Here is a 25,353-nt window from a genome sequence, read left to right on the forward strand (position 1 = left end):
GACCTGCTGGGCTCCGGCAATCCTTCCGCCTCAGCCTTACAAGTAGCTGGAACTACAGGCGTGCGCTACCACTCCCGGCTTATTTTTTGATTTATTGTAGAGATGAAATCTCGCCAAGTTGCCCAGGCAGGTCTCGAACCCGTGGGCTCAGGCAATCCACTCACCTCAGCCTGCCCAAGGCGCAGGATTACAGGCTGAGCCACCGAGCCCTGCTGAAAATAATTTTTTAAATGAATTTTATTTTATTTAAAAAGTCAAAGATAAACAAAAGCTAGCATCATCTTTCACAGTTTATAAAACTGTCTTGTCAGGGTGTTACTTTATGTCTTTCCCCTCCTTGTTTTGTGTTACCTAACTTGTAGAAGTGGGGGTTGGTGTAAAAAGAACCTGTATAGTAGACATCAGACATACGTTCTAAACTTCACTCTGCTTATATTCTGCGTGTGACCTTGGACCAATTTCATTTACTTTTCTGATATTTCTCAGAGTTATCTACTAAAGGATTCCTAAAGGCAGGAAACAGTAAATGCATACTTATGGGTCTTGCAAAAACTGCTAGAGTTATTCAATTATCATGTTTTAAGTTTAAAACACCCATGAGTTTCTTTGTTTTATAGCTTCAATGTTTGTTTTAAGAGAGAAGCAATTTTTAAAATTATTTTTTAGCTAGTAATTTTATTTTTCAGGACAATGGGTCTTGTTTATTTCGGATTTTGTTTATACTGTACACAGTCCCCTGTTGGAGAAGTATAGAGACAATCTATGGCTCTGAAATTCTGATCCCACACCTGTAGAGAAACTTCTGATCCAGCTGTAGGGGATTGACACACAACCCTTGCCCTTCTCTAGTGCTCTAACTGCCAAACATAGCTTATATTTGTAATAATCCAGATCTTCAGGTTGAAATGTTCAACTCTTCAAACACAGCAGGTACCTAAAGTAAGAGGAAAGTAGGAATACACTGTCATTGCCTCCTGTGTGCTCTCCGTGTACGGAAAGAGCTCAGCCTTGTGATATGCGGCTGCACGTAGCAAGACAGGCAGTCTCTGACTTATGAATGACCCACAGGGACCCCTAGGAGAAGAACACTGTCCTACTCTTGTTGTCTTTGCCACATTATGGATCTCTGCTACTGACAGTGAGTTCCAAAAGTGGTAAGAAGAAAACTACTATTAAAGACAGGCACAGTTAGGGACATTGGCAGCCTCCCACTTGACTCCAGCCTTTGTCTGTTTCTCTGCAAAAGTGTGTGTGTGTGTGTGTGTGTGTGTGTGTGTGTGTGTGTGTGTGTGTGTGTGTGTGTGTGGTGTCTGCATGTACACCTGTGCATATATGTGTGATCTACCTTGTTTTTCATTTTTATATCACCAGTTTACTTTTATTACAATTTCACAAGTTAGATAGTTAACTGGCTTTTGTAAAGTCCGTTTCCCTTTCAAAAACTTTTTTTTGGTCAAGAAATGAATTAAAAAATAACAGATGCTTTCTTTTTCTCTAAAATTTGAAAAGGTTATGGGTTTTTAAAATCTCATATAATTTAATCAGCTTGTTTTTAGACCCAACATACACCAAATGTGAACTACTTGGCATTATTATTATTATTATTTTTGAGTCTATAAGTAATTTTGGATACATAGGGAACCTCCAGGGATAGTGAATAACCCAAGGTGATATTTCCCAGTTGGGATAAATGAAAAAACTAATAAATTAAGGGATGTGAGAAGGTGTTAAATGAAAGAAAGAGAAGAAGGGAAGAGCAAAAAGAGATTGGAGTGAAACAAACTCTTATTTCATGCATATTCATAAAATCATATCTGTGTCAAGGAAGGAGGACACTAGCTTTTTTCTTTTAACACTTCCTATTTTGTTTTACTGTTTTCTTCAGACGTCAGATTAACTACTAGAACACCAAATTAATTAGCCTAAGCTAGTATTCTTATTTTAAGATCAATTACACCCCGTGCTGTATATAGCTAATAATTGATTACTGTACATTTCAATACCACTAAGCCTGTAAATTTCTAATGTTTTGAGCTGGTATTTTTAGTACTGCACTTAGTGCAATAGTTCAGCCACTCTACCAGTTTAGCATGTTTTTGTAAGCTAAGCCTATAATCTGTTTAACTATGACCTATTTAATGTAGCAAAATTTCGATCTCAATACCAAAAGTAAGAATAATTAATAAACCTTCAGAAAATAACTAATTTGCAATTGTGGAATATATATAAACTCACTATTTTTATTGCATAGTCCACCAATGATGTTTGCATTTGGTGGTAATATGAGGGGGACCCAAAAAATACTGGAATTATCATCTGGAGGGCAGGCCCCTTATAGTACATTTGCAATTTGTTCCTCAAATATTTTGCAGATATAGAAGAGGGAAAACAAAAAACAGCAGAGGCACCTAATGGCATCAAAGTTGATGATTTCAGAAACTGTTTTGAGCAGTGATAGGTGAATTGCATCAGAGAGTTCTTTGAAGGTGACTAAAGTCTAAACATGTAGGATAAATACACAATTTTTTTAATAAATAAATTCTGTCTTTTGGGACTTCCTCATAAAAATATTGACTTTTAATTTTTACTGTCATTGCTACTGCTGTTGAGTTAGAGAAAGTCACAGAGAAATTTTCAACTGAAAGCTATTCTGACATGGTTGGATATTTTTATATTCTTAGGTACTGTTCTCTGATTTCATGTCTAAAATGAATGAGAATTCAGTTATATACGTCTGTAGTCTCTGAAATTTAATCACAATCCAGCCTATACCTGTCACTGTGCCATTTTGTTTTGACATCAAAGTGAAATGGTTTAAATGATTTCTCCTTTCTTTGTAGTCATTGTCAAGGATAATGATTACATGGCTTATTATGTCTTCCTGACTTTTTTGGTAGGCATTACAGATAACAAAATCTGCTTGCTAAAACAGTTTAGTAGGCAGCAGAAATTTTGTAGAAAACCAAAATTCTATCAAGCATTTTTCCTATTGATTATAGTTCTGATAATATAAACTGTTTTTAAACTAATTTTGTATTATATTTCTGAGTCATCATAATTATTGATAGATAAATATTAGGAATAATTTTAATTTAGTAGCTATTCTTTATTGTGAAGTTTGGCTTGGTGACTCAAATTCTTATCCAAAAAACCACTGAAACGTAAGATGTGGGCATAATAATTGTAAGACATTATTTGAAACAAAGTGACAGGAGGTAATTTGCTATGCTGCAATAAAACATGCAATGACTTTTCACTTTAAAAAACTGAAATAACATAGTAGAAACATTCTACTATGAACAATATCACAAAGCAAAAAGAGACACTTTCTTGCATTTGTATATAGGATACTGTTGTCATCTTTTACACATCATTAGGTTTAATCACTTTGAAGTATATTATATAACTTGGATAGATTGATTATTAGGTTCTTCACTTGCTAAGAACTTGTGAAAAAAAAATATGTGTATATATATATATAGTTAGCATATATATTCACTATATAAATATATATGGGGTTTTTTAATTAGTCCACATACCAATTGTGAGATTTGACTCAATTTCTTTCTGAAGCTATATTTCTTCTACCTGCTCACAACATTTATTTTCTTTCATATCTTAGAAAAACGTTATTAGCCTTTGCTAATAACTCATGTAATTATTGCTAACATTTAATATATTTTGGATAGATTTAACATCATTTTTCTGATGAAAATATATTTTTGCCTTTTTTTCTAAATACAAATATTATAATATATCTCCCAATAAATGTATGAATAGAAATTTTTTAAATTTTTTAATGATTAAGTTTTCATTTTTTATTGTCACTATCCATTCATGCTATCCATATTGTCTAAGAACATGTACATGTATGAAGCTGTATTTACAAATATAGAGATATGTATTCTTCTTACAAGAGAGTCTTTTTTATTGTTAATACTAATATCTGTGCATACATGTGCACATTTTGTGCAAGTGTTTTGTTCCATAAATATCAAACATAGTACAAACAGAAAAGGGAAGCATTTGTAGTCTTAGAAAATAAGCAAAGAGAGCAATTAATTTGCAGTTATTTAAGAAAATATTTATTTCAAAGTATTTAGTATACTTTGAAAAATTTACATGTTTCCTGGGTGATTTTAGTTGAGTCTTATAGCCAGCAGCAGCAATTTTATTGGCATATGTACTTATATTTTTTGCCAAACTGTTTATTTATGAACTATAATGTGGAAGACATTTTAATTTTTTCATTTGCCTTGTTTTACCTTTCCAGAATCTACTTTTTAATTTGTCCCTTGTCATTCTCAACAGCATTTTGAAAAATCGTTACCTAGGCATTTTATATTTCAAGTTTCTTTTTCAACAGCCTATGTTAGTTTTCTGTGGCTGCTGTAACAAATATTGCGAAATGGGCAGTTTAAAAAAAACAGAAATTTATTCTCTCAGTTCTGGATTCTAGTCAAAATCCAGGTTCTTGCTTTCTCTGATGGCTCTGCTTTCATTTCAACCTATCTTTGTGCTTTTCAGCCCATGTTGGCAGTGTTTCTGCTAGTATAGAATTCTCAAAAACCTTGCGGGTTTTCTGTGTTGAGAAGATCTACAACATTAGACAAGGTAGCTCTGTACAGATCCTTCCTAGATAGCTCTCTCTCTAATCCTGACTTCTGTTGAAATGGGTTGAATCCATAAGTCACATGCTTAATCTCTTTAGCAAATGGTTATCCAGCCACACCCTTGGCTCTGTTTCCAGAGCATGCTGTCTGGATTGGCAGCCGAGAATTTTCCAAACCAAGTGCTGTTTCTTTTTGCTGTCTTTGCTTAACAGTTTATTCCTCAATTAGTCTCCTTCCTTTTAATTTTCTTAATTAATTGTCTTTGTTAATTTTACTCTAAGCAGTGAGGAGAAACTTCTCCACATATATCACACTTTGGAAATCTCAACCTCCAAGTTTATAGCTTGCAAATTCTTCCTTCCACCCAGTAGTAGAATACAGTTTGACCAAGTTTTCTGCATCTTTATGACAAAGATTGCCTCTCTTCCAGTGTCCAATAAAGTTTCCATCTGAGACCTCAGCAGGATATTCATATTTTTACCTACATTCTCTTAATGATTATATGACCATATATATATATCATATACTATATTTATATATATAATATATAAAAATATATGACATGTGTATATGTGTGTGTGTGTGTATATATATATATATATATAGAGAGAGAGAGAGAGAGAGAGAGAGAGTATATGTTTGTTTATTTATATTAAAAATTCTGTATTTATTCTCATATGTTTAAACTTCAGTCACCTTCCATTCAATGCAATACATCTGTTGAGATGCTTTTTCCACTGCTCAAACCAGTTTTTGAACTTGTCAATTTAAATGCCTTTTCATGCTTCTGCCGTTTTTTGTTTTACTTCTTCCACATCGGCAAAACTTTTCCCTTTGAGGGCTTTTTTTATCCAGGGGAACAAAAAAAAAAAGTCACTTGGGGTGAGAACGGGTGAATAAGGAGGGTGGGGCTTGGGGGTCATGCCATTTTTTGGTAAAAATCTATGGGCAGGTGCATTGTCATGGTGGAAGAGCCAGTCACCTCCTTGCAACAACTCAGGATATTTCTTCCACAGATCATGATGCAATCTTCTCAAAACTTCCAAATAAAAACTTTGGTTAAATGTTTGATCTGGAGGAACAAGTTCTGGGTGTACTATAAGAGACCTGATCTCCAAAAGATAATTCTGTTTTTTTTTAGGTATCCCCCCCTCGTATATATATTGTGTAAGATGATTTTTAAAAAAAAGTCCCTCTATTATTGTCTTTACTTCTATCTGAGATCTCAACAGAATCACCTTTAAAGTTTATATTTCTTTCAGTAATACCTTCACGAATGTCTAGGTTTTTCTCTTAAGCACTTCAAAATTCTTTCAGCTTCTACTCTTTCAATAATTCTGAAGTCACTTCCACATTTTTAAGTATTTCTTACAGGAGCACTTCACTTCATAGTACCAAATTAGTAATTATTTTCTAGGATTGCTTTCGCAAAGTAGTGTAAATGGTGTGGCTTAAAATAACAGAAATGTATTCTCTCATAGTTCTGAAGGCTAGACGTCCACGCAGGGCCATACAGTTCTAGACACAGCTCCAGTCTCTGTGTCTATGGTCCACGGTGTTCACCCTGCATGACTGTCCCTGTGTTTCTGTTTTCTCTTCTTACAAGGACACTAGTTTTTGGATTAGGGCCAATTCTAATCCAGTATGACCTCATTTTAAGTAATCACATCTGCAAAGACCCTATTTCCAAATAAGGTCATATCTGGTGTTCTGGGTCAATATGCTTTTGGGGGGAAAATACCCAACCAAGTGCACAGCCTACAGATTTTTTTTCCCCCTCAACTTGGATGAGACATATACTTCTGATAAAAGGAGTTCTATACTTTATGTGACTTTACTTATGTTATTTTAAAAATATATGACATGTATTGACTATATCTGAAAGTATTAGATATTGACTACTGAGTCTGGACTATTATCAAGTGAATTTAAAGTACCTTTAACATAGTAAAATGATTCATTGATATTTAAAAGTTCGGTTGCTGGTAGGATTGAAAATTTAAGAGAACTTTGGTATATGCAGAGAAGATGAGTAGTCTGTTATCAAAATAAGAATAAATGAAGGTCATAAACTATAAACTTTTCCCTATATGTCATTAGAAATAGCTAGAGTTCAAATTTTAAGCTGATCATAGTAATAAGGTAATTTATGGATTACTTTTTCTTTCCCCAAGCAGATATTCTGTATATTCTGTATTCTTTTTACTCTGTTAAATATTACAAACATGTGCATAGGCAGACTTATTTTCAGGTGTTTCCATCTGTTGTGGGAGTATACTTTAAAAATAGGATACAAACATACACAAATTAAACACAAAGTCAGGGGGAAAGGAAAAAAAAGTTAAAGAAACATCCCCAGGGCAACAGAAAAAGTGTTATTTTTTGAGTTGCCTGTTATTAACTACTCAACCTGTTTTACATTGGAATCTTGCATAATTACATTCTAGGGGAGGGACCAAGCAACAGATGTTGAATAAAGGTTGAAACTTAGAAAATGACACTATTTTTAAAACAAAGTAACTCTTGCTCACCAACAGGCATTTTTTTGGCAGCACTCTTAGACAGCAGTTGATTTGTCATATTCATTGTGCATTTCAATAACATTAACGCAAAACAAAATGTTCTTTTTTTTAGTCTAAGGAGTAGAACAATTATACATGTTAGAACTTATGTTAGAGGCGTATAAAAAGCAAAACAAAAACAAAGCAAAAATAAATGTTTTATGTCAGGTAAAAAATAAAAGTTATTATGGAAATCTATGTATATGTGCATATATATGCATATATATTTCTCATTACTAAAGTAAATATGCTCTTAAAAATTAGGTAATTGAATAAAGAGCTAAATTACAAATAGTCTGTTGTTGGAGTTCCATACAACATATATTGTACAACTAACATTAAGATGCAGTAAACATTTTTATTAAAACCTTGGTGTGTAGGAATGTTATAAAATAGATGGTTTGTGACTTAAATTTTGGTGACCTGCTTGTTTACATCTTCTGCCCACTTTTGCAAAAAGTTATTTATTTTACTTATGATAAAAAATGTATTATCATTATCATGAGTGTATTTTCCCATTGACCTAGAAATTCAGATTGTTAGTTTGTGCTGTTTTCATCTCATCTAAACTTAAATACTCCTCTAAAAGGAATTTTCTTTCAGTAAGATTAAGTCTTATGTATCTGGGGAAATACAGATGACCATATATTTTAGGGATTGATCAATCTAAGAAATTTTGATACAAAATTGAAATCAATAAAGAAGAATTCATAATTCAATTGGCCCCTTTTTCCCCGCTTGGTTTTTCTATCTGTTAACTAAAAATATTTTATTTTTCAAGCATTCCCGACTTTGCTTTCCTTTGCTATCCTCACCCTACACACCATCACAAGTAGACTTCAGTCTGTTGATCTGCTGCCTCCAGGTGAGCACTTTCTTCATCTGCTAGCTTTCGTCTCTGTGATCCGAATTTTACTTGTTAGATGATAGCACTCATAAAATTATAAATTTCCAGGCAGACTTTGTAGATTTTATTTCTTTAGAGGAAAATAGGATAGCCAGTATTTTTCTCTATTATTTCTGCATTGATGCTATCAGTATTTCAGGAAAAGCTGTGTGATGTTAAGGGTTGAAATAAGAATTTAAATATTCATTGTATCAGAGTTTGCCTTTTTCTTATTCTTAAATGAGTTGAAGTGGGCCAATTCTTAATTATTTCATGTAAAAAATTGTTTTTAATAACTGATACTAATTTCACTTTGGAGATAGTGTAGGAAGTGCTAAAGCAGAAATTGATGGAATAGAAATTGGGCTAGAATAGGAAAGAGGGTTTTGGGGGTTTTTTTTAATCTATGTTGTGGATGTTGAGCAAACTGCCTCACTGTAATGCCTGAAGAATTGTGTTTCACCTAAAAAACTGCGTTCCTAAACATTTGTTTCCTTTTGGATAGCCAATAAGGTGACACATTAACTAAATTTATTTTGTGAAAAGTTATTAAAGATTTCTTTACAGATTACTTTTTAAAATATTTACATATCACTCAAATGTAGTTTCCAAAAGATGAGGAAAGACCAAATTCATATAAATTGCAATAGCTGGTGAAGCTTAATATTAAACCCCCCAGAACTCAATACATTTGCCAACATATCTTAATCTCTAAGTACGCTTTGGATGTAAATCTGATAATGTGAGAAAACGTATTAATGTCTGAAATAATTTGACAAATTACGTGAAAAACAAGAAAGTATAGCTATCTCAGGTGAATTTTAGCTCACCGTGTTATGTTATCCCTATGTCTGGATTGTATATAGTCCAAATCTCTGAATCATTTAAAGCTTTTGAGAGTTTTGATTGGTTTCTGAGTAGTTTAGTCACTACATTAGGAAAACACAAGCTATTATAGAACATGATTATATCAGGTTGTTGCTGTGCTTGAAAATATACATGTGTATTATAGCAATCTAAGAATTGCTGTTTTATTTATTTTTGTTGCTTTCTTCACATCAGAAAAAGAGAAGAGCGTGCTCTTTTTATTTCATGGAAGTGAATGAAAATAAGAAATAAATTACAAGCAAAGGTCTTAAACAGATAACATTATAGTCAGGAAAGTTCTACTTGTCCCAGATTTTAAAGTGAGACGTTTAAACCTAAGTGCATAGATACACACACACACACACACACACACACACACACACACACACACAATCTATACAAAATCTTCCTTGTTATCTTTAAATATCTGTGATTTTACATTGATTAGAGTTTAGCTGGAAAGAAGAATTTTTTTTAAATTCTGTAAAAAAATTAAATTCAAGGGTTAAATTTATACCAATAAATCATTTTAGATTTTTAGAATATAAATATCTATACGTTATTGCGTGTGCTCTTAACTATATTTCTGTCTTGATCTGATGTTCATTTTCTACTCAAGTAAATGTAGGTGCTCACTGGTGCATGTAAACACAACAACATGCACACCTGTGCATACTATGATCATTTACCAACATGAAACACCGGGTGTTGTATTGAGCACCACAAACACGCCACACAAACGGTTGTTAGGTGAATTAAGCCTTATTTATGTGTACGACAAATGGTTCTTAGAGATTTTTGCCTTTGGGCAAAGACCCTTCTATTCATTTCCATCTGGTGTAGGAATGCATTTTTTCATCGCATATACAAAGGGTGCATGTGTAAGTATATGCATACTTGCTTTTTTACTACATTTCCTTAGTGATAATTACATAACATAGTAAAAGTTTTCTTGTCATTTCAGCACTTACATTTTCTCACTTAAAGTATCAAGATAATCAAGAAAGTAAGGCTTGCAAATATTTTATTAACATTTATGCTGTAGTAACTCTTCAATTTAGAATACAATTGAGGCTTACTGAATCTAATCATTTTCTATTACTTGCATATGTTATATTATTATTATAGAATTATATATAATATAGTCATCTTCTGTCTATGTTATAAGATAATCAGAATAACTGTATATTTCTGTTTTTGTTTAAATCATTATCTCCCAGATAGATGCTTTACGTAAACACAATCTCTGTGTTTTATGGATGACAAATAGGACAATGAGTTACATAGCTTAGAATGTGTACTTTTTTTGAAATGCTTAATCTAACAGTTCATCAATTACATTTAGAATGTCATGCAAAATTCTGTGCATATATATTTACTCTTAGTAATAAAACAACTATAAACTAAACTCAATGAGAAAAAAAGCCTAGATGGGTAGGTTTTTTTTCTTTCTTTTCTTTTTTTTTGGCCAAGTTCTGCTAATCTAATAGCTTTTTTCATTTTGTAATACCCAAAAGAGCTAGGTAAGTTTTCTTTTTGATCATAAATACTTTTGTCATCCAGTAAATTAACATTAAAATAAATATTTAACTAAAAATATGCCAAATCAAATAGTTTAATTTTATTCCATTTCTAGGTAAAATTTGGATTTTAATACTAAATAACTCTAGGTCAAGGAATAAGCTCATCTGGACATGAAAAATTAAATCACCATTAAATTCAAGGTTAGAGTGACACTTTCTCAAATTCAAATTGTTCTCTCATTCAAACCCAGACTTTGTGACTCCAATTATGTGTCTAGTAGTTTCCACATTCTCTAACTGACATATTCATTATATTTCTAAAAGAATTTTAGGGATCAGTTAGGAGATTGCTACCATTTTCATAAACATTACCAAGAAGTTTGTTGTGAACGTAAATGTAAAAATTTGATTTGTTGCAATTTTTTTTTCTTTATGATAGAATTGCTTAAAGAATTTATTTGGGCAAAATCATGGAGGGCTTTGAACACCAAACTCAGTAGTTTTTATTACATCCTTTTTTGGTATTGACCATGAAAATTGTTAAACAATTATTTGAAAATAGCTTTGGCAAAAACAAGGGATTACTTCTTTTTATGATTAAGCATAAATATTTTAAAGGAGAAAACCTCAAATATAATGTATTTGAATTAAAAAAGATTGTCTTAATGAATTCTTCATGTAATAACAATATGAATTTCTTTTTAGATAATTAGAGTTAGATTGCAAATCTGAAAATAAAATAATTAAGTCGGTATTTGTATTTGTTTTTCTGTTACTGTTACTCTTAGGGAATGCACTTCATTTTATCAACTGTTTTTGGCTCTGGTTATGTTGATCATCAATTGATTCACAGAAAATACTTTGCAAAATATGAAGGTATTTAAAAGACCACTGTACACACCTTGTGATGTTTATACTGCATTATTTATGGAACCATTTTCTTTAAAAACACATTTTTTATTTTTACTGTGACTCAGAGATAGTTTTTCCAGTAGCTTTTTGAACTTTGGTTTGATTATATGGTAGGATAATCCAGAGGGTTACATCTCCTATCTTTTAATGTGTGTGTTTTCTGACCTCTTCTACCAGTTTCTTCATTGCTTCTGTGTGTTTTAGTGATAACAAAATATTAAAGCTGTTACTAGAAAAACCACTTGTCATTGCCAGTAAAACCCATTACAAGAAAGATTTCTATATATTTACTCTAGAACACGGATATTGAGTGCATTGATTTTACTTAAATTTTCTTTCTTGAGATGACCCAATCATACAGCATTAAAAAAAGCTTCCAAAAACCTTATAGCACACTCACAGGTAATAAGAAAAGAATGGTTCAAGAATAGTCTTTATTTAAAATGTCAATTTTATCCTCTGCTACTCTTCACATATATATTTGGGCTATTTAGAAAAGCAGTAGCAATCATAGTGGTGATATCAGCAATTTGGTGGTAGGGGTTCTTGTTTTAGCAAAACCAAGGACAAATTGTTTAGGTTCAAACCTATCAATATTTTATTCTAAAGTTACCTTTGGACACTATCAATTTTAATAGTTTTATCAAGAAGATTTTCTTTCATAGGAGGCATTTTTGGTAAAAATGCATATTTATTATTATCTGTGTATGTGTGCTGTGCTATATGCATGTGAACATTCACACTGAGGACATTTAACTTGAGTTTATTCAAAATTTTTGTAATGTAAGTAATTTTTGTAGGAATCATTTATGAAGAAGTGTAGTTTTACATGTATTTCTCACTCATTTAAATCTTTAAAAATATTTTATATTACTTTAAAGATATTATTGAGAATATTATGGAGAATTGTTTGAGTAAGGCACCTATCTGATGATTTGCACATGTCCATCTAATTTAAGGTAATAATTGAAACTTTAAACTATCTCTAAGTAGAGTTCTGTGAGTTTTGTAAGTCATTAAAAATGTTAAAATCTTTCCTAAAAATCCATCCATCTCATAGTCTATTGGCATGTGTCTATTGCTAAACAAGTAAGCAGGAGAAGATTAACTGCATTTGTTTTCAGACAATGCTAAAAATGACACATGATTCTGTTTACCTTGTTTCTTGCAATTGAAAACAAGAAGTGCAAGAAAAAAACATAAACACCGGGGTTTAAACTGATAAATTGATATGTGTTCCCACAGAAATCAGATAACAGGCAGAGAAAAACACTAATAGGACTATCTTGCTTGTCTCTTACAAAAAGTTGACTTAATAGGCACGTTTTCATTGACCCTCCTTACAGGATTACCACTTTGCTTGGAGGATGAGGTGAATCTTAGTTGTATTTGCTCATGTCATAAAAAATGGTGTCATTATCAGAGATGGGGTTAGCTTACAGAGGCAATAAAAGCATGAGGAAAACATCCCCTCTAAAGACGAAGGATAGTGGGGTACTTAAATAATGTTGGGTTTGAAGTTCACAGTATTTTTTAAGTTGCTAGAAATTTAAATCTGTCCTTGTAAACCAAACAGCTTTTGCTAACTATTGCATGCCAGAGCATAGGTTTCTCGCTGCATATAAATCAGATTATTTTGGAAGCCTCATTAACTCTTTCAAGACTCTAAAATTACAAGGATTTATTAATTGATTCATATGCTGATGATAGATGTCAGATAAAGAGTAAGATACAGAGACAGCTAACTTAAAAGAGAGAAACTGGTTCATTTGACACAACAATGCAGGTAGAAGGAAAAAAGGAAAAATACAAAGCTCTTCTCTCCTAAGAAAGAAACCTATAGTTGCTGAGGTATAAGTTCTCAGGATACTGTTTTCCATAATTTAAAAATTTTAATAAAGAGGTGATTATTTAAGTGTAAGCTTTGATTTCAATAACAGTGCCACTAGTTTAAAAAATGTCCTCAGGGGAAAATATTCTGACCTCCATGTTTGAGTTGAATATATGTCAGGCAAGATTTATTTATCTCGTAATTTAAAATGGTATTCTCAATGATACATAGAGAACTTCAGATTTTGTATATAAGCATTTTATTTGACAGGCAGCTCTGATGTTCCTGTACACAATATGTGTCTCACAACAACAGAGAGTTATTCGGCACAATTTCATTTGGTCCTAGGATTTTTCTGAAAACTGACATTATAGGCTCACAAACAAATGATTCTGAAATGAGTAATTTGTAAGGAATAAAGGTGTTCCTATTATAGATTACCCATAATATTTGATGCTTTTTCAATTTAATCTTTGCTTACATCAGTTGCAACATTTTGTTCAAATTCAGAAGGTTAGATTGAGTGTTGGGTATTCAAGGAAAGAATATACTACAGTATCTTGATCCCTAAGGGGCTTTGGGGTCTCCGTGAGGCAAGCAGATTAAAAATAGTAAAGGTTAATAAGTCATGCTGGAATATATAATTCAATGAGAAAATCAAGACACAATATAAATGCTTATTTTAGAGAAAATATTTCAGAAATTCTGTTTAATTATTTACCTTTCTGTCAAATATAGTATCAAATTTGTAAAGTTTCTGAGAATCAACATCTACCTTTTTAGTTGTCACTCCCTTTGCTTTGCTGAAATAATTTTGCCTTTCTCCTAAATACCCAAAGGATCTCCTTTGTTCCAAACCCTCCCTCTCTGGTCTCTTAAAATAATCCTTTAATATTTCAGATGTATGAGGATATGCAATGTAATGATTGGTTAATACTAAAAGAAAATTAGAGAAGGAAATATGAAGTAGACATAGGAAGAAGAAATATTTGTCTAATGCAGAACTATAAAATGCAGGATTTACACTGGTAATATAAATTACCAGTTTAATCAACACACATTAAAACCTTCTTTAGTTTAGGAGAAGCAGGGTGAGATGCATGTTCAATGGCAAGTTTGGGTTACTGGAATGACTATGCCAGTGAATTATGCCAGGTCCTATTGTGTCTGTAGGAGACATTCTGGCTGAAGCCAAAACGCCAGCTATCTGTTTCCAGAAATAATGCTGATTTGAATACTATTTACCCTATAACTCATTCCAGCTCTGTGGTTTTAGAAATGTTGTTTGATACCTTTCCAGTAAAGCACCCAAATAATGCAAGAATCTTTTGAGATGTGCTAAACTGCTCAAATTCACATAATTAGTGTGTCGCTGCCTGCTGCACTGAATTTGGTCTTTTACTCTGAACTTTTTCAGTCTTCTTTCAGATCTCATCCAATTTTCTTCACATTATGATGTCAGCTTTTGGCACTGCAGCCTAAATTCTGAGACCTGTAGAGCTGGTCTCTTACTGTCCAGCGTGTGAATGGCTTTTCTCCCTAATCCTTTACCTGGAGTGCCCTCTCCCTGTTTTTCACTATCTATGGTCAGGAAGCCCTGACCATCCCTTGCATCATAGATCAAGCATCACCTCTTGGATAAAGCCTGTTGCAACATTACAACGTCTACACTTTTCTCTGTATTTTTGCTACTTGTAATTCATATGACATAGTCAAAATCTGATAGATCACGAATTGTTTCTCCTATGCTGGTTTCAAATCAAAGTTTAAGAGATATACTCTTAAAAGTTGGAGCATTGGCAAGGTAGATAGACCTAAGTTCATTTCCCACAGATCCCTACCTGATGCAACACCTGTCCTACGACATTCTATTCAAGGTACCTCTGCACGAACACTTCCCATTTTTAGGCATAAAGGAAGTGTTAAATGCATTTTTACTTTATAAATTACTGAGAACAACTTCTTTAAAGGAATGACTGAAATACACACATCTAATGCTCCTACAGAATTTGAGCTGTCTTGACTCTGGTGGAACATTTGAGTTGTGCTGTTTATTCCTTCAGAAGCTCTGTCAGATTTTTTTTTTTCTCAAAAAAAAAAATAAATAATAAACCTTACTGCAAGTGATATAGTATTGTACTTCAGAGCCAGTTCTCTTCGGGATACCTGTTAGGAAAGAGGTGCTCCCAATTTAGCTGTGCCTTCCCTTCCAAGCACCTGCTGCTGCCCCAGGAGATGGCTGTGCCTAAGAATGGGATTGGGAGAGGGGGCAACTAAATTTTAAATGTTAATTCCAGAGCAGTATGCCATGGGACACAAATTATATTTGTGCCTTAACTCTCTGACATGTGGTTTAGATTCTTATTGTTTTATGTTCCTAGTGCTTCAATATCAAAGTTGTTTATACTGTTTTCCATGTATTCCTTAACACAAATTTCATTTCAGTTTGTTTTACATTTTCTTTATCTCTGAGCATCATCGATGTATTGTCATATGTATGCCAGAAAATTCCACTGCGGTAGACATTTTGCTGTGTCCAAGGGGTCACACATACTTAAAACCCTCCCCGAAGGTGTGCAGGTGCGTTGATTAGTAAGTGCAACTGCTCCAAGCAGCTCCAAATACCCAGCTGCGATTGGATTCACTTGAATATGATATAGGACAGCGGTTTCTAGTGTCTGAATGCAGCCATGGTAATACATTCAGAAGCATTGTGTGATGCAGGTGCACGTTAGAGGATTGCTACTTCAAAGCTGCCACGGTTTGACTATTTGATAGTATAATAACTTCCTCTTCAAAATGTGCTCTCTGCCTATCAAAAGCAGATAGAATGACATTTCATAACTAAAGTAAAATCTGGAAGCCAGATTGGCAGTGCACCCACCTAAAAATGTATAGCATTATTATGATGTGAACTATATCTTTAAATTCTGATTCTTTATGGCCAGTTATTTAAAAAATAATTTACGTTCCTGGAGTCTTATTTCTCGTGTTTCTTTGTTTTATCACTGCCAGCATATAAACAGGCATTCTTATGAAATGAGTATATCATAACAGGATATATAAGTGTATTAAAAACAGTGTTAAAATAAGGCTGGTAGGTAGAAAAATGCATGTGAAAATTGTAATACTAGAATACTCTTTACAAACGAATCCTGATGTAGGAAAAATTGTTTTGAGGCAATTTTTCAGAACTGTTTCTAGAAATAATATTCAAAGTGAAATTTTTACTCCTCTCATTGTCAGAGTCAAATCATAAGGTTTATTTTTAACTAATATACTAGGAAATGGGACATAGAAGTCATAAGTGGAAATAATGTGTATGAATATATATGTTTAGGCATCATTTATATGAAATGACTCATCCTATCATCATAACAAATTTAAGAGTTTTATAGAATGGGAAAGGAAAGTAAGTGAATACTAATCACCATATTTTTTTAAAAAAAGGAAAAAACTGTATATTAGAGAAGTGTCAGTTCACAGGATGCTGTAAATTACATGAACTCATAGAAAGAAAAATCCACTTTATTGAGATTTGTTGGACTGTAATCTGGTGAGATTTCTCTTTTAACGTTGATATTTTCTCTAATATGTTAGAATCTATTTGGATAAATTGAGATTTGTTGTGATTGTAGGGAAGTGTGTGCATATGCATGTGTGTAATGGCGTGTTTGCTTAAGAAATAAAAAGAGAATAAAAGCAAGTTGTCAAGTTGTTGTGACACCATTAAAACCTTTCAGTAGAAAACTGCTACTACCCATGAACTGGCAGACAGAGGTCTTGGCTTGCCATAGTTGCAGGTAGATAAATAATTTGTGATGGGTATTTAGCTGAGATTCTGTAGAATTAGTCTTCAGAATACTTGTGCAGGCCGTAAATAGAGATGGGTGCCTGCTCTCTGCTTTTTTCAGACAGCAAATTAGGTGTTATGAAAGTTTATGTTGGTGAAAGAAGGTAAATTAGAAATAAAAAAAGAATAATGAGAACAAATAAAAAGTAGACTTCCATTTATAGAGTTGTCTACTTGGAAACAACTCTAATTTAAATGCTGTTAGAATCAGTACCAACCACCACAGCAATAGAAGAACACTATTCCTTTTTAAATCTGTGTACAAAACAGAAATAACATCTTTTTGTTGACAGTCATAAAACTCTTAAATTTTTTTCTTCCATGGCCATAGCAATTTATATCTTTCTTATCGATACCCTGATTTATAGATTTTTGGGAGGTTGTAAATTTCTGTGACGCAAGCATTTATTTCATTATTCTAAAATGTAAATCAGAGGCAAATACTGAATGCATATATGAAACTCTTATGGTGGAAATATATGCAAGGTTTCAGATGTCCAAATATGGATGTTCTTAAGGCAGCAGATAAGTTTGAAACTCAGGGGAGAAAAATCCATTTACATTTCCGAAAATTTCCTTAAGTGGTCACAAATGAATAGCGCAGTGCTTTGAAGACAGAGAAAATAAGTTTGAAATTCTTATTTGAGAAAGAGGTAGATTCTCTTCAATGTACGACATTTGTGGCTGATTTTTTTTTTTTTGCAGTAGGACCACAGAATCATAACACACAGGGATTTTCCCCTGAGTGTTCTAAAATAACTGTGTTCAACAGAGGTCACTTAGTCTTTGTCAAGCCTTACTGATTTTAGGAACATTTTGGTTTTAAATTTTAGTCTTATGTATGATAATTGTTGGCACCTCTCACCCATCATTGAAATGGTTTTGCACTTCTGATGATACAGTAACATTACAAAATTAAAATTAGATTGTAAGATTTAAATTATGGCAACCTCTGTGGAGTACTATAAAGACCCAATAATTTACAGGCAGATAATTTGGTGTTTTATCTGAGTGTATTTCTTCTCACATGGCTACAACTTAGAATAATTTCACGATTACATAATTTCTATAAAGGTATATTTTGTCACAAAACAATTGCTTGTCTGATAGCTTTAAGATTGTTATTAAACTGCTTACTCTAGGTTAAGAGAGAGAGATTTCAGATATATCGGCAAATATGAATATACAGATTTCAGGTGTCTTTATGTCCTCATCAGTTATAATTATATAAAATTGTAAAATCAGAGAGAATTAAGATGTTGATATAATCCTAAATTTCATACTCATGTTTGTAGAGCTAAGGGGAAGACTCAAATGTTGTTTTTTGGTGCTTTTAATTCAAAAGATACAAACATAATAAGTACATTCATATATATATAAATTTTGTAAATATGTAAACATATAGAATATTAATATTTTAGCAATTATAAAATGTTGTATTATTTGTTATCCCATAGATAATAAATTTTTCTATGATTCACCTGATTTCTCTTATGACGATTGCTAATAGTTGATGTTCAGAAATACATTGGTTGTGAATTTAAGATTTTTTAAATTTTTTCTAGTAAACTTTTAGACTATGTCCTGGAGACAGCTCAGTGTTATCACAAACATTAAAATAAAGATCTATATATCATATATACAGTATGTATGTGTGCATGTGTGGTTTATGATATAGCTTAACCACAAGTACTATAGTCATTTAAGTTACTTTGCACAAATATCATATAAATTAGGATGCAAAATAGAACTAATTATGGTTACTGCATTTAGATGCTTCCCTTTGAGAGCTAGTATAATCGTCAGATGTAGCAACAGGAGTGTGGAAAATGATTGTTAATACTGGACAAGAGTTTAAGGTTATTTGATTGTCACATAATACTTCAGGGATTCACACCTCTAAAAGATTGGGCACTGTGAACTTTCCCTATGAGCAGAACTGCTCAGAACTTCATCTGCTGGAATTCAGAACTGAGGTTTTTGTTTGTCTGTTTTCTGCAACAAATGCATACTTATCTCTCAGTTTCTTTCATTTGCACACTCTTTAGATTAAGGTATCTTTCTTGGCAAGCAGTGAAAGGGTGATCAGATTTGGTAGTCAGATTTGACCTAAAAAAAAAAAAATTAATATCGATCAATTATTTTTGTTTTGGTTTCTTCTGTCCAGGGTCTCTGAACTTACTTTGTGATATAAATTTGAATCTATGAAATGGTGACTATCTAAATTATTTGCTTCTTTTTTCATTTTTGTAGCTTTTATTCAAAGTATGTATTCTGAGATCCATTCCCCTTAAGGAACAGAGATTATCTTTATAGCTGTTGGGCTTAAGAAAATATTTCACACTACCATTTTTTATTATACACACAACTTATCTGAGGGTATTTCAAAATATATACTAGAAGGCACACACAGCAGAGATCCTCCCGGTGCTACTCCTGACATCTGTGGCAGCCTTCTCACTCCACTCCTTCTTCTCTCCTTAGCCCTTACCTCCAGCTTTCCCTCCCTCCCTCCCTCTTTCCTCTCTCCCTTCACTTCCCTTATCTTCCTCCCTCTTTTCTTTCTCCAATTTGTCTATGTTGTATGTGTCTGGCTAGTCATTCGTTGCATACTGCCCACGTCTCTTTTTGTGCTTACCTATTCTTCTATTTATGCTTCTTCAGAAATGATTCCCCTTGCTCATAAATTCTCACTCGACCCTTGGCAGTTATAGTTCACTGTATGCCCCTAGTTTCTATTGTTTGCATAAAACAGACAGTTCTTCACTGTCTGTGACCTGCAGCCGTCAAAAGTATAGTCTAATTGCAAAGTGAGCAGCTTTTAATGTATCATAATCAATAGTCGAAATTTGCTCCCCAGAATGTAACATAAAGGAATCAAGTAATAACCTACAGATTTTTAGCAGTGAAGTGCAAACAATCACTGTATGTTAGTGGTTTCTAATTCAAGGTCAATTTACACTTTCATACATCTGCATTACTTTATCTCTTTCTCTTAAATTCATATTGAATTCATTCAGTGCTGGCTATGCAAATAGCTGAAATGGAAGGTCAGTCACTATTGGAATATAAAACTTTGTTTGCATATTTCAAAGACAGCGTATGAGTTGTAAATAAGTTTTTTTTAAAAAGTTATGACTCCAAAACCTGCAAAATAGCCCGTGAAGTTTTCTGTCTTCTTTTAGAAGGATAAGATTTCTGTCTTCTTTTAGAAGGATAAAATTAACAAGCAAAATAGCCCGTGAAGTTTTCTGTCTTCTTTTAGAAGGATAAAATTTATTGAATGAAATGATATTATATTTTTCTAACACTTACTGACAGATATAGATAGAGGTAATATTTATGATTCCCATTTCAAGTAGGTTAAAAAAACCCTGATATTGAACTTTTCTGACATCTTTTTGTTTTTCTTAATTTTAGCTCTAATTTACATATGTACATAAAGGCTTCTTAGAAGATGCTGTATACCTAACATTTGCAGCTGTTCATGTCTGTCTAATAGCCTTTCAATTTGTAGTTAATATTTGGGCCTGTGGTATGTAGTTCACACACAAAAATAGTTCACACGTACAAAAGTACCTATGACTATATTTTGGCATTCTTGCTGTATTATATTCTTATCAATGAATATCTGATTCACTTGTAAGAAAATATTTTATCTTAAAACCTTTGGAGATAAAACAGGTTGTGGGAATTTCTTTTTTGATAAAATGTTATTTATATATTTTATATGTAAATTCAGGTTTCATAATGGCTTTGAAAAATAACCACAAAGAGTTATCAGTGCTGTTATATTTGCTGCTATTTTAAATATATTTCATAGGAACTTCTTTTTATTGCACAGGACACTATAAATTTATAGAGATCATCTAGCATCAATTAAAAGGCAATCCCAAAAGCTTCTAAATGTGAAGGGAATTCTGTTCCCATCACATAGAGGTAAATTGTAAATATCCTCTCTTGAAAATTAAAGTTCCTGATTTTTAAGAGGATCTTAAACACAAATGTAACAACCATTTGTAGAGGAAAGAGACAACTGGGAAGATGTAATTCAAATTATAGTTTAAAATATTAGGGTCAATGGAAACAAACATGCAGCTGTTGTAATGAAGGAGTTTTTAAAAATATATTTTATTGCCGGGCTCAGTGGTTCAGCCTGTAATCCCGCGCCTTTGGGAGGCTGAGGTGAGTGGATTGCCTGAGCCCGCGGGTTCGAGACCCGCCTGGGCAGCGAGACCTCATCTCTACAATAAATCAAAAAATCAGCCGGGCGTGGTAGCGCATGCCTGTAATTCCGGCTACTTGGAAGGCTGAGGCGGAAGGATCGCCGGAGCCCAGCAGGCTGAGGCTGCGGTGGCCGGGAGCGGCCACTGCACTCCAGTCTGGGTGACAGAGTGAGACTCCAACTCAAAAAAAAAAAAAAAAAATATATATATATATATATTTTATCAATTATTATATATATTTATTATATATTATATATATTTATATATTTCCATGCTCAGCAACTTTCAAATAGGGATTATTCAATAGTGCTTTATGTGTGTATTGGCAAAGGAGAAAAGTAAAAATTCCCACAGAAAGAGTCTATTATTTGCCTTTATTATTTAAAATGGAAAATTGTGATTTGTCATTTATCCTGAACTGTAAATCCATTGAGTAAATCCATTTTCACCTACTTACCCCCAAAACAAAAAGTTGAAGTGAAGAAAACTGATGACATGATTAATATGTCTATCTAATAAAACAGGAAGTTGTACGTTTTGACAAGCTTATTCATAATACGTTCTGATAGAAAATTCCGTTTGCCACTCTCCGTGCAAAGAGTAAGCATTTAAAGGAAAACTTCTATTTCATGACTGTCACCAAAATAACAATTACAAGCAAAAGAGGGATAAAATAGTGTTTATAAAAGCAGCTTAGAACATGTTACGGAAGTTTGCAATCCAGTTGTTGCCCTGTTGTTCGATTTGAAAAATTAATCCTGATAATCCTTTTTGAAGTGCACTGTTTCCAGGATGGGTTAGACAGAACAAAGACTAACTGATATCCCCGGGAGTTTAGTTGACAGCGATGCTCTATTCCACTGAGAATGATTCTCCAAGGGCCCCTTCTCACTTCTTTCCAGCTCTGGGAATGCCTTAATATCTAGAGAATACACTTAAATTAAACCATTGTCTCAACCAGCAGGTTTATGCAACCATACTGAAATGTTTTAATTATTGTTTTCTTTTTCCTTTTTAATTAAGAGACCAAAGGTCAAGCAAGCCCACTGAGAGCCGATCACAGCCTCTGCAGAAATGTAAAGGAAACCCTAATGACCGGATCTGCCTTTCTCTTCTGTTTTGCAGAACCAGAAGAATGTGTTAATTGCACAGATGAATGCCGAGTGCTTGGTCATTCTGACAGGTGTTGGATGCCACAGTTCCCTGCAGCCAATCAGGCTGAAAATGCAGATTACCGCACAAATCTCTTTGTACCCACAGTTGAAGCTAATGTTGAGACTGAGACTTACGAAACTGTGAATCCCACTGGGAAAAAGACTTTTTGTACATTTGGAAAAGACAAGCGAGAGCACACGATTCTCATTGCCAATGTTAAACCTTATTTAAAAGCCAAACGTGCCCTGAGCCCTCTCCTCCAAGAGGTCCCCTCAGCATCGAGCAGCCCAACCAAGGCATGCGTGGAGCCTTGCACCTCAACTAAAGGCTCCCTGGATGGCTGTGAAGCAAAACCAGGAGGCTTGGCCGAAGCAAGCAGTCAGTACTTGCCCACTGACAGTCAGTATCTGTCGCCCAGTAAGCAACCAAGAGACCCCCCTTTCATGGCTTCCGATCCGATGGCAAGGGTCTTCGCCGATGTGCATTCCAGAGCCAGCCGGGATGCCAGTGAGATGGGTGCTGTTCTTGAGCAGCTTGACCACCCCAACAGGGATCTGGGCAGAGAGTCTGTGGATGCGGAGGAAGTCGTGAGAGAAATTGATAAGCTGTTGCAGGACTGCCGGGGAAATGACTCTGTAGCTGTGAGAAAGTGAGAGAGAGAGAGGGAGAGAGAGAGAGAAACAAAAAAAGGCATTGGCATTTTCTTGTCTCTTCTGTTGATTTAAAAATGATCCCTCCTGGCAACAGCCCATTTTACAGGGATGAAGAAACACCAATGCTGCTTTAAGGCTTTTAGTGAACATCTGAAGTGCCCACAAGTATGTTCTTTTCACTGCAGTTTCTTTTTCAGTGATAACAATGGTTTTGTTTGGACCAAACTTATATTAGGACAGAATTATTGATGCTTAAAGAGAAAAGAAAAATAAAAGAAGAAGAAAAACGAGAGAAGAAAAAGGAAGATGAGGAGGCGAGTTACCTTTTGACAATCTGTTAGGAAGGTATACAGTGTGAGAATTGAAGTATTTCTGATCACTCTAAGACTGTCCTCCGTGATTTATGCTGACTTAACTGTTTACCTATTAAACCCCATTCAAAGCAGGGTCATAATTTGTGATCTGTGATGGATTTCTAGCAGTCATCACAGGCTTCTACTGAAAGTCCTGAAAAGACCTTGCAGTAGTCCAAGCTACACCAAACATTAACACATATTTGTGGTAAACATTTCTGTATAAAGTTACCTGACACACATATAAACACAAAGAACATTCCATATCATTAATCAAAAGCAAAAACAAAAATAAATAAAAAAAATTTTAAAAATTAAAAAAAAAAAAACCCTTGGTCATTTGTAAGACACTTCATGTCGTAAAAAAGTTAAATGTGAAAAGATATAGTCCATTTTGTCCTGAACACACGTAGATTAATTCATTTCATTAAAGGAGAAGAAAATTTTAAAACTTAAAATGCCTACTTAGCATTTTAGTGTCCAACAAAGATATACAGAATAATGAAGATGTTTAAATTTGACGCAGAAAAATTCTGAAAAATAGTTACCATTGAGTGGTAAGATACAGATAAAACTAACATAATTAATATGTTTTATTCATTTGTGGACACTAAAATAGCTCAGGAAAGTGAAAATGTCTTAGATCTACACAAATCACATGACCATTTAAATGTGCAAATGTAAGAAAATTAAATGTGTTTACATCAAATGACATATTTTTATTGATTTATTGCAGATTCAGTGCATATGAGCCAAATTGTTGAGTGTATAAGAGCTATATTGTGTATTTTATTAAATTAATATATAGTTGTGTTGCAAAAATATTTGGGCTTATATTGTAAATGGCAAGTGTTGCCTCGGTAGCTGTCGAACTCTATGAGTTTTGTTTTTTCCTGCTTCCTTTTCCCCATGGAGTGTGGAAGCAGTGCCTCAGAGCAAAGTCTCTTGTTTAATGTATAGTCTACCAAGTACTACAGTACATAATCTGTTCAAAATGTGTTTGAGTGAGCTGATGGAGCTAACTGAAAGGTCAAAAAAAAAAAAAAATACATCCGTCAGTCATGGTTATGTGCAAGTCCTTGTAGAAGCTTTTATTAAAGTCATGCTAAATCACATGAATTACATTTGTACCAATACCTGAAACTTCTTCATGTTTTTTTCAATATCATACAGCTTCTGCCTATGTAGATATCATACCACTGGTTAGTTCTCAAAAGTATTTTAAGTGGTTCAGATGTGTGTTCCCATTTATTGCAAAAACATGAAAAATGCTTTAATGCATGTATAGTACCAGCACTGGTTACTTGCATTGGGTAGTGTTTTTCAAGAGGTCTGGGTCTTAAAATGTTTTTCCTTTATCTCAGTGCTCTTCTGCCTCTTTTTATTGGCGTCTTTTTAGAACAATACACTTTCTATTTATTCATTTGGTTACACCTTTTCTTGTGACATTTAGCGAGTTTCAAACTTACTTGCATGTGAGGCTAAGAAACCTCAAATTTCAGGAATTGGAAAAAATAAAATTAACAGTTGCAGAAGTAGCAACAGATGGGAAAATGCCTTGATTGACATTTTCCTTCAGCATTTAAAATTTTTGGCATTTTACAGCTTCATGACAAACAGTTTTGTGCCCATACCTTAGAAAATGTGGTGCTGAGTTAAATAAAGGCTGTTTGTGCACTGGAGCAGAAAAATGCATTATTTGCAAACTGGTGGAGAATTCTGTGCCTTTTTTCCTGGCCACCAAGCCAGTGTAGAAACAGCATAAATGTCATAAAATCCTTATAGTTAAACAAAAATAAAAGCAAAAACAAACACTGAGCTAAATTAAGTTTTGTAATTTTAAACCTTAAAAAATTCTACTGAAAATATTTCCGTCAAATGCCGTCAAGATTTTAGTCTGTACCTCGTTTGCAAAACTGA

At 33.4% G+C, this 25,353-nt stretch overlaps 1 protein-coding gene across 1 annotated transcript in view; it reads left to right on the forward strand.

Moving 5' to 3' along the window:
- The window catches only part of PCDH17 (protocadherin 17), a 91,357-nt gene extending 67,999 nt beyond the window's left edge, over positions 1–23,358 (forward strand). The window contains 1 exon segment of the mRNA XM_008057478.2: positions 22,398–23,358. Coding sequence (XP_008055669.1) covers positions 22,398–23,080 — 683 coding nt within the window. The 3' untranslated portion in view covers positions 23,081–23,358.
- Positions 23,359–25,353: the final 1,995 nt, after the last annotated feature.

Source organism: Carlito syrichta, unplaced genomic scaffold (genome assembly GCF_000164805.1).
Source record: "Carlito syrichta isolate Samal-C Ts95f unplaced genomic scaffold, Tarsius_syrichta-2.0.1 Scaffold303024, whole genome shotgun sequence".
NCBI lineage: Eukaryota > Metazoa > Chordata > Mammalia > Primates > Tarsiidae > Carlito > Carlito syrichta.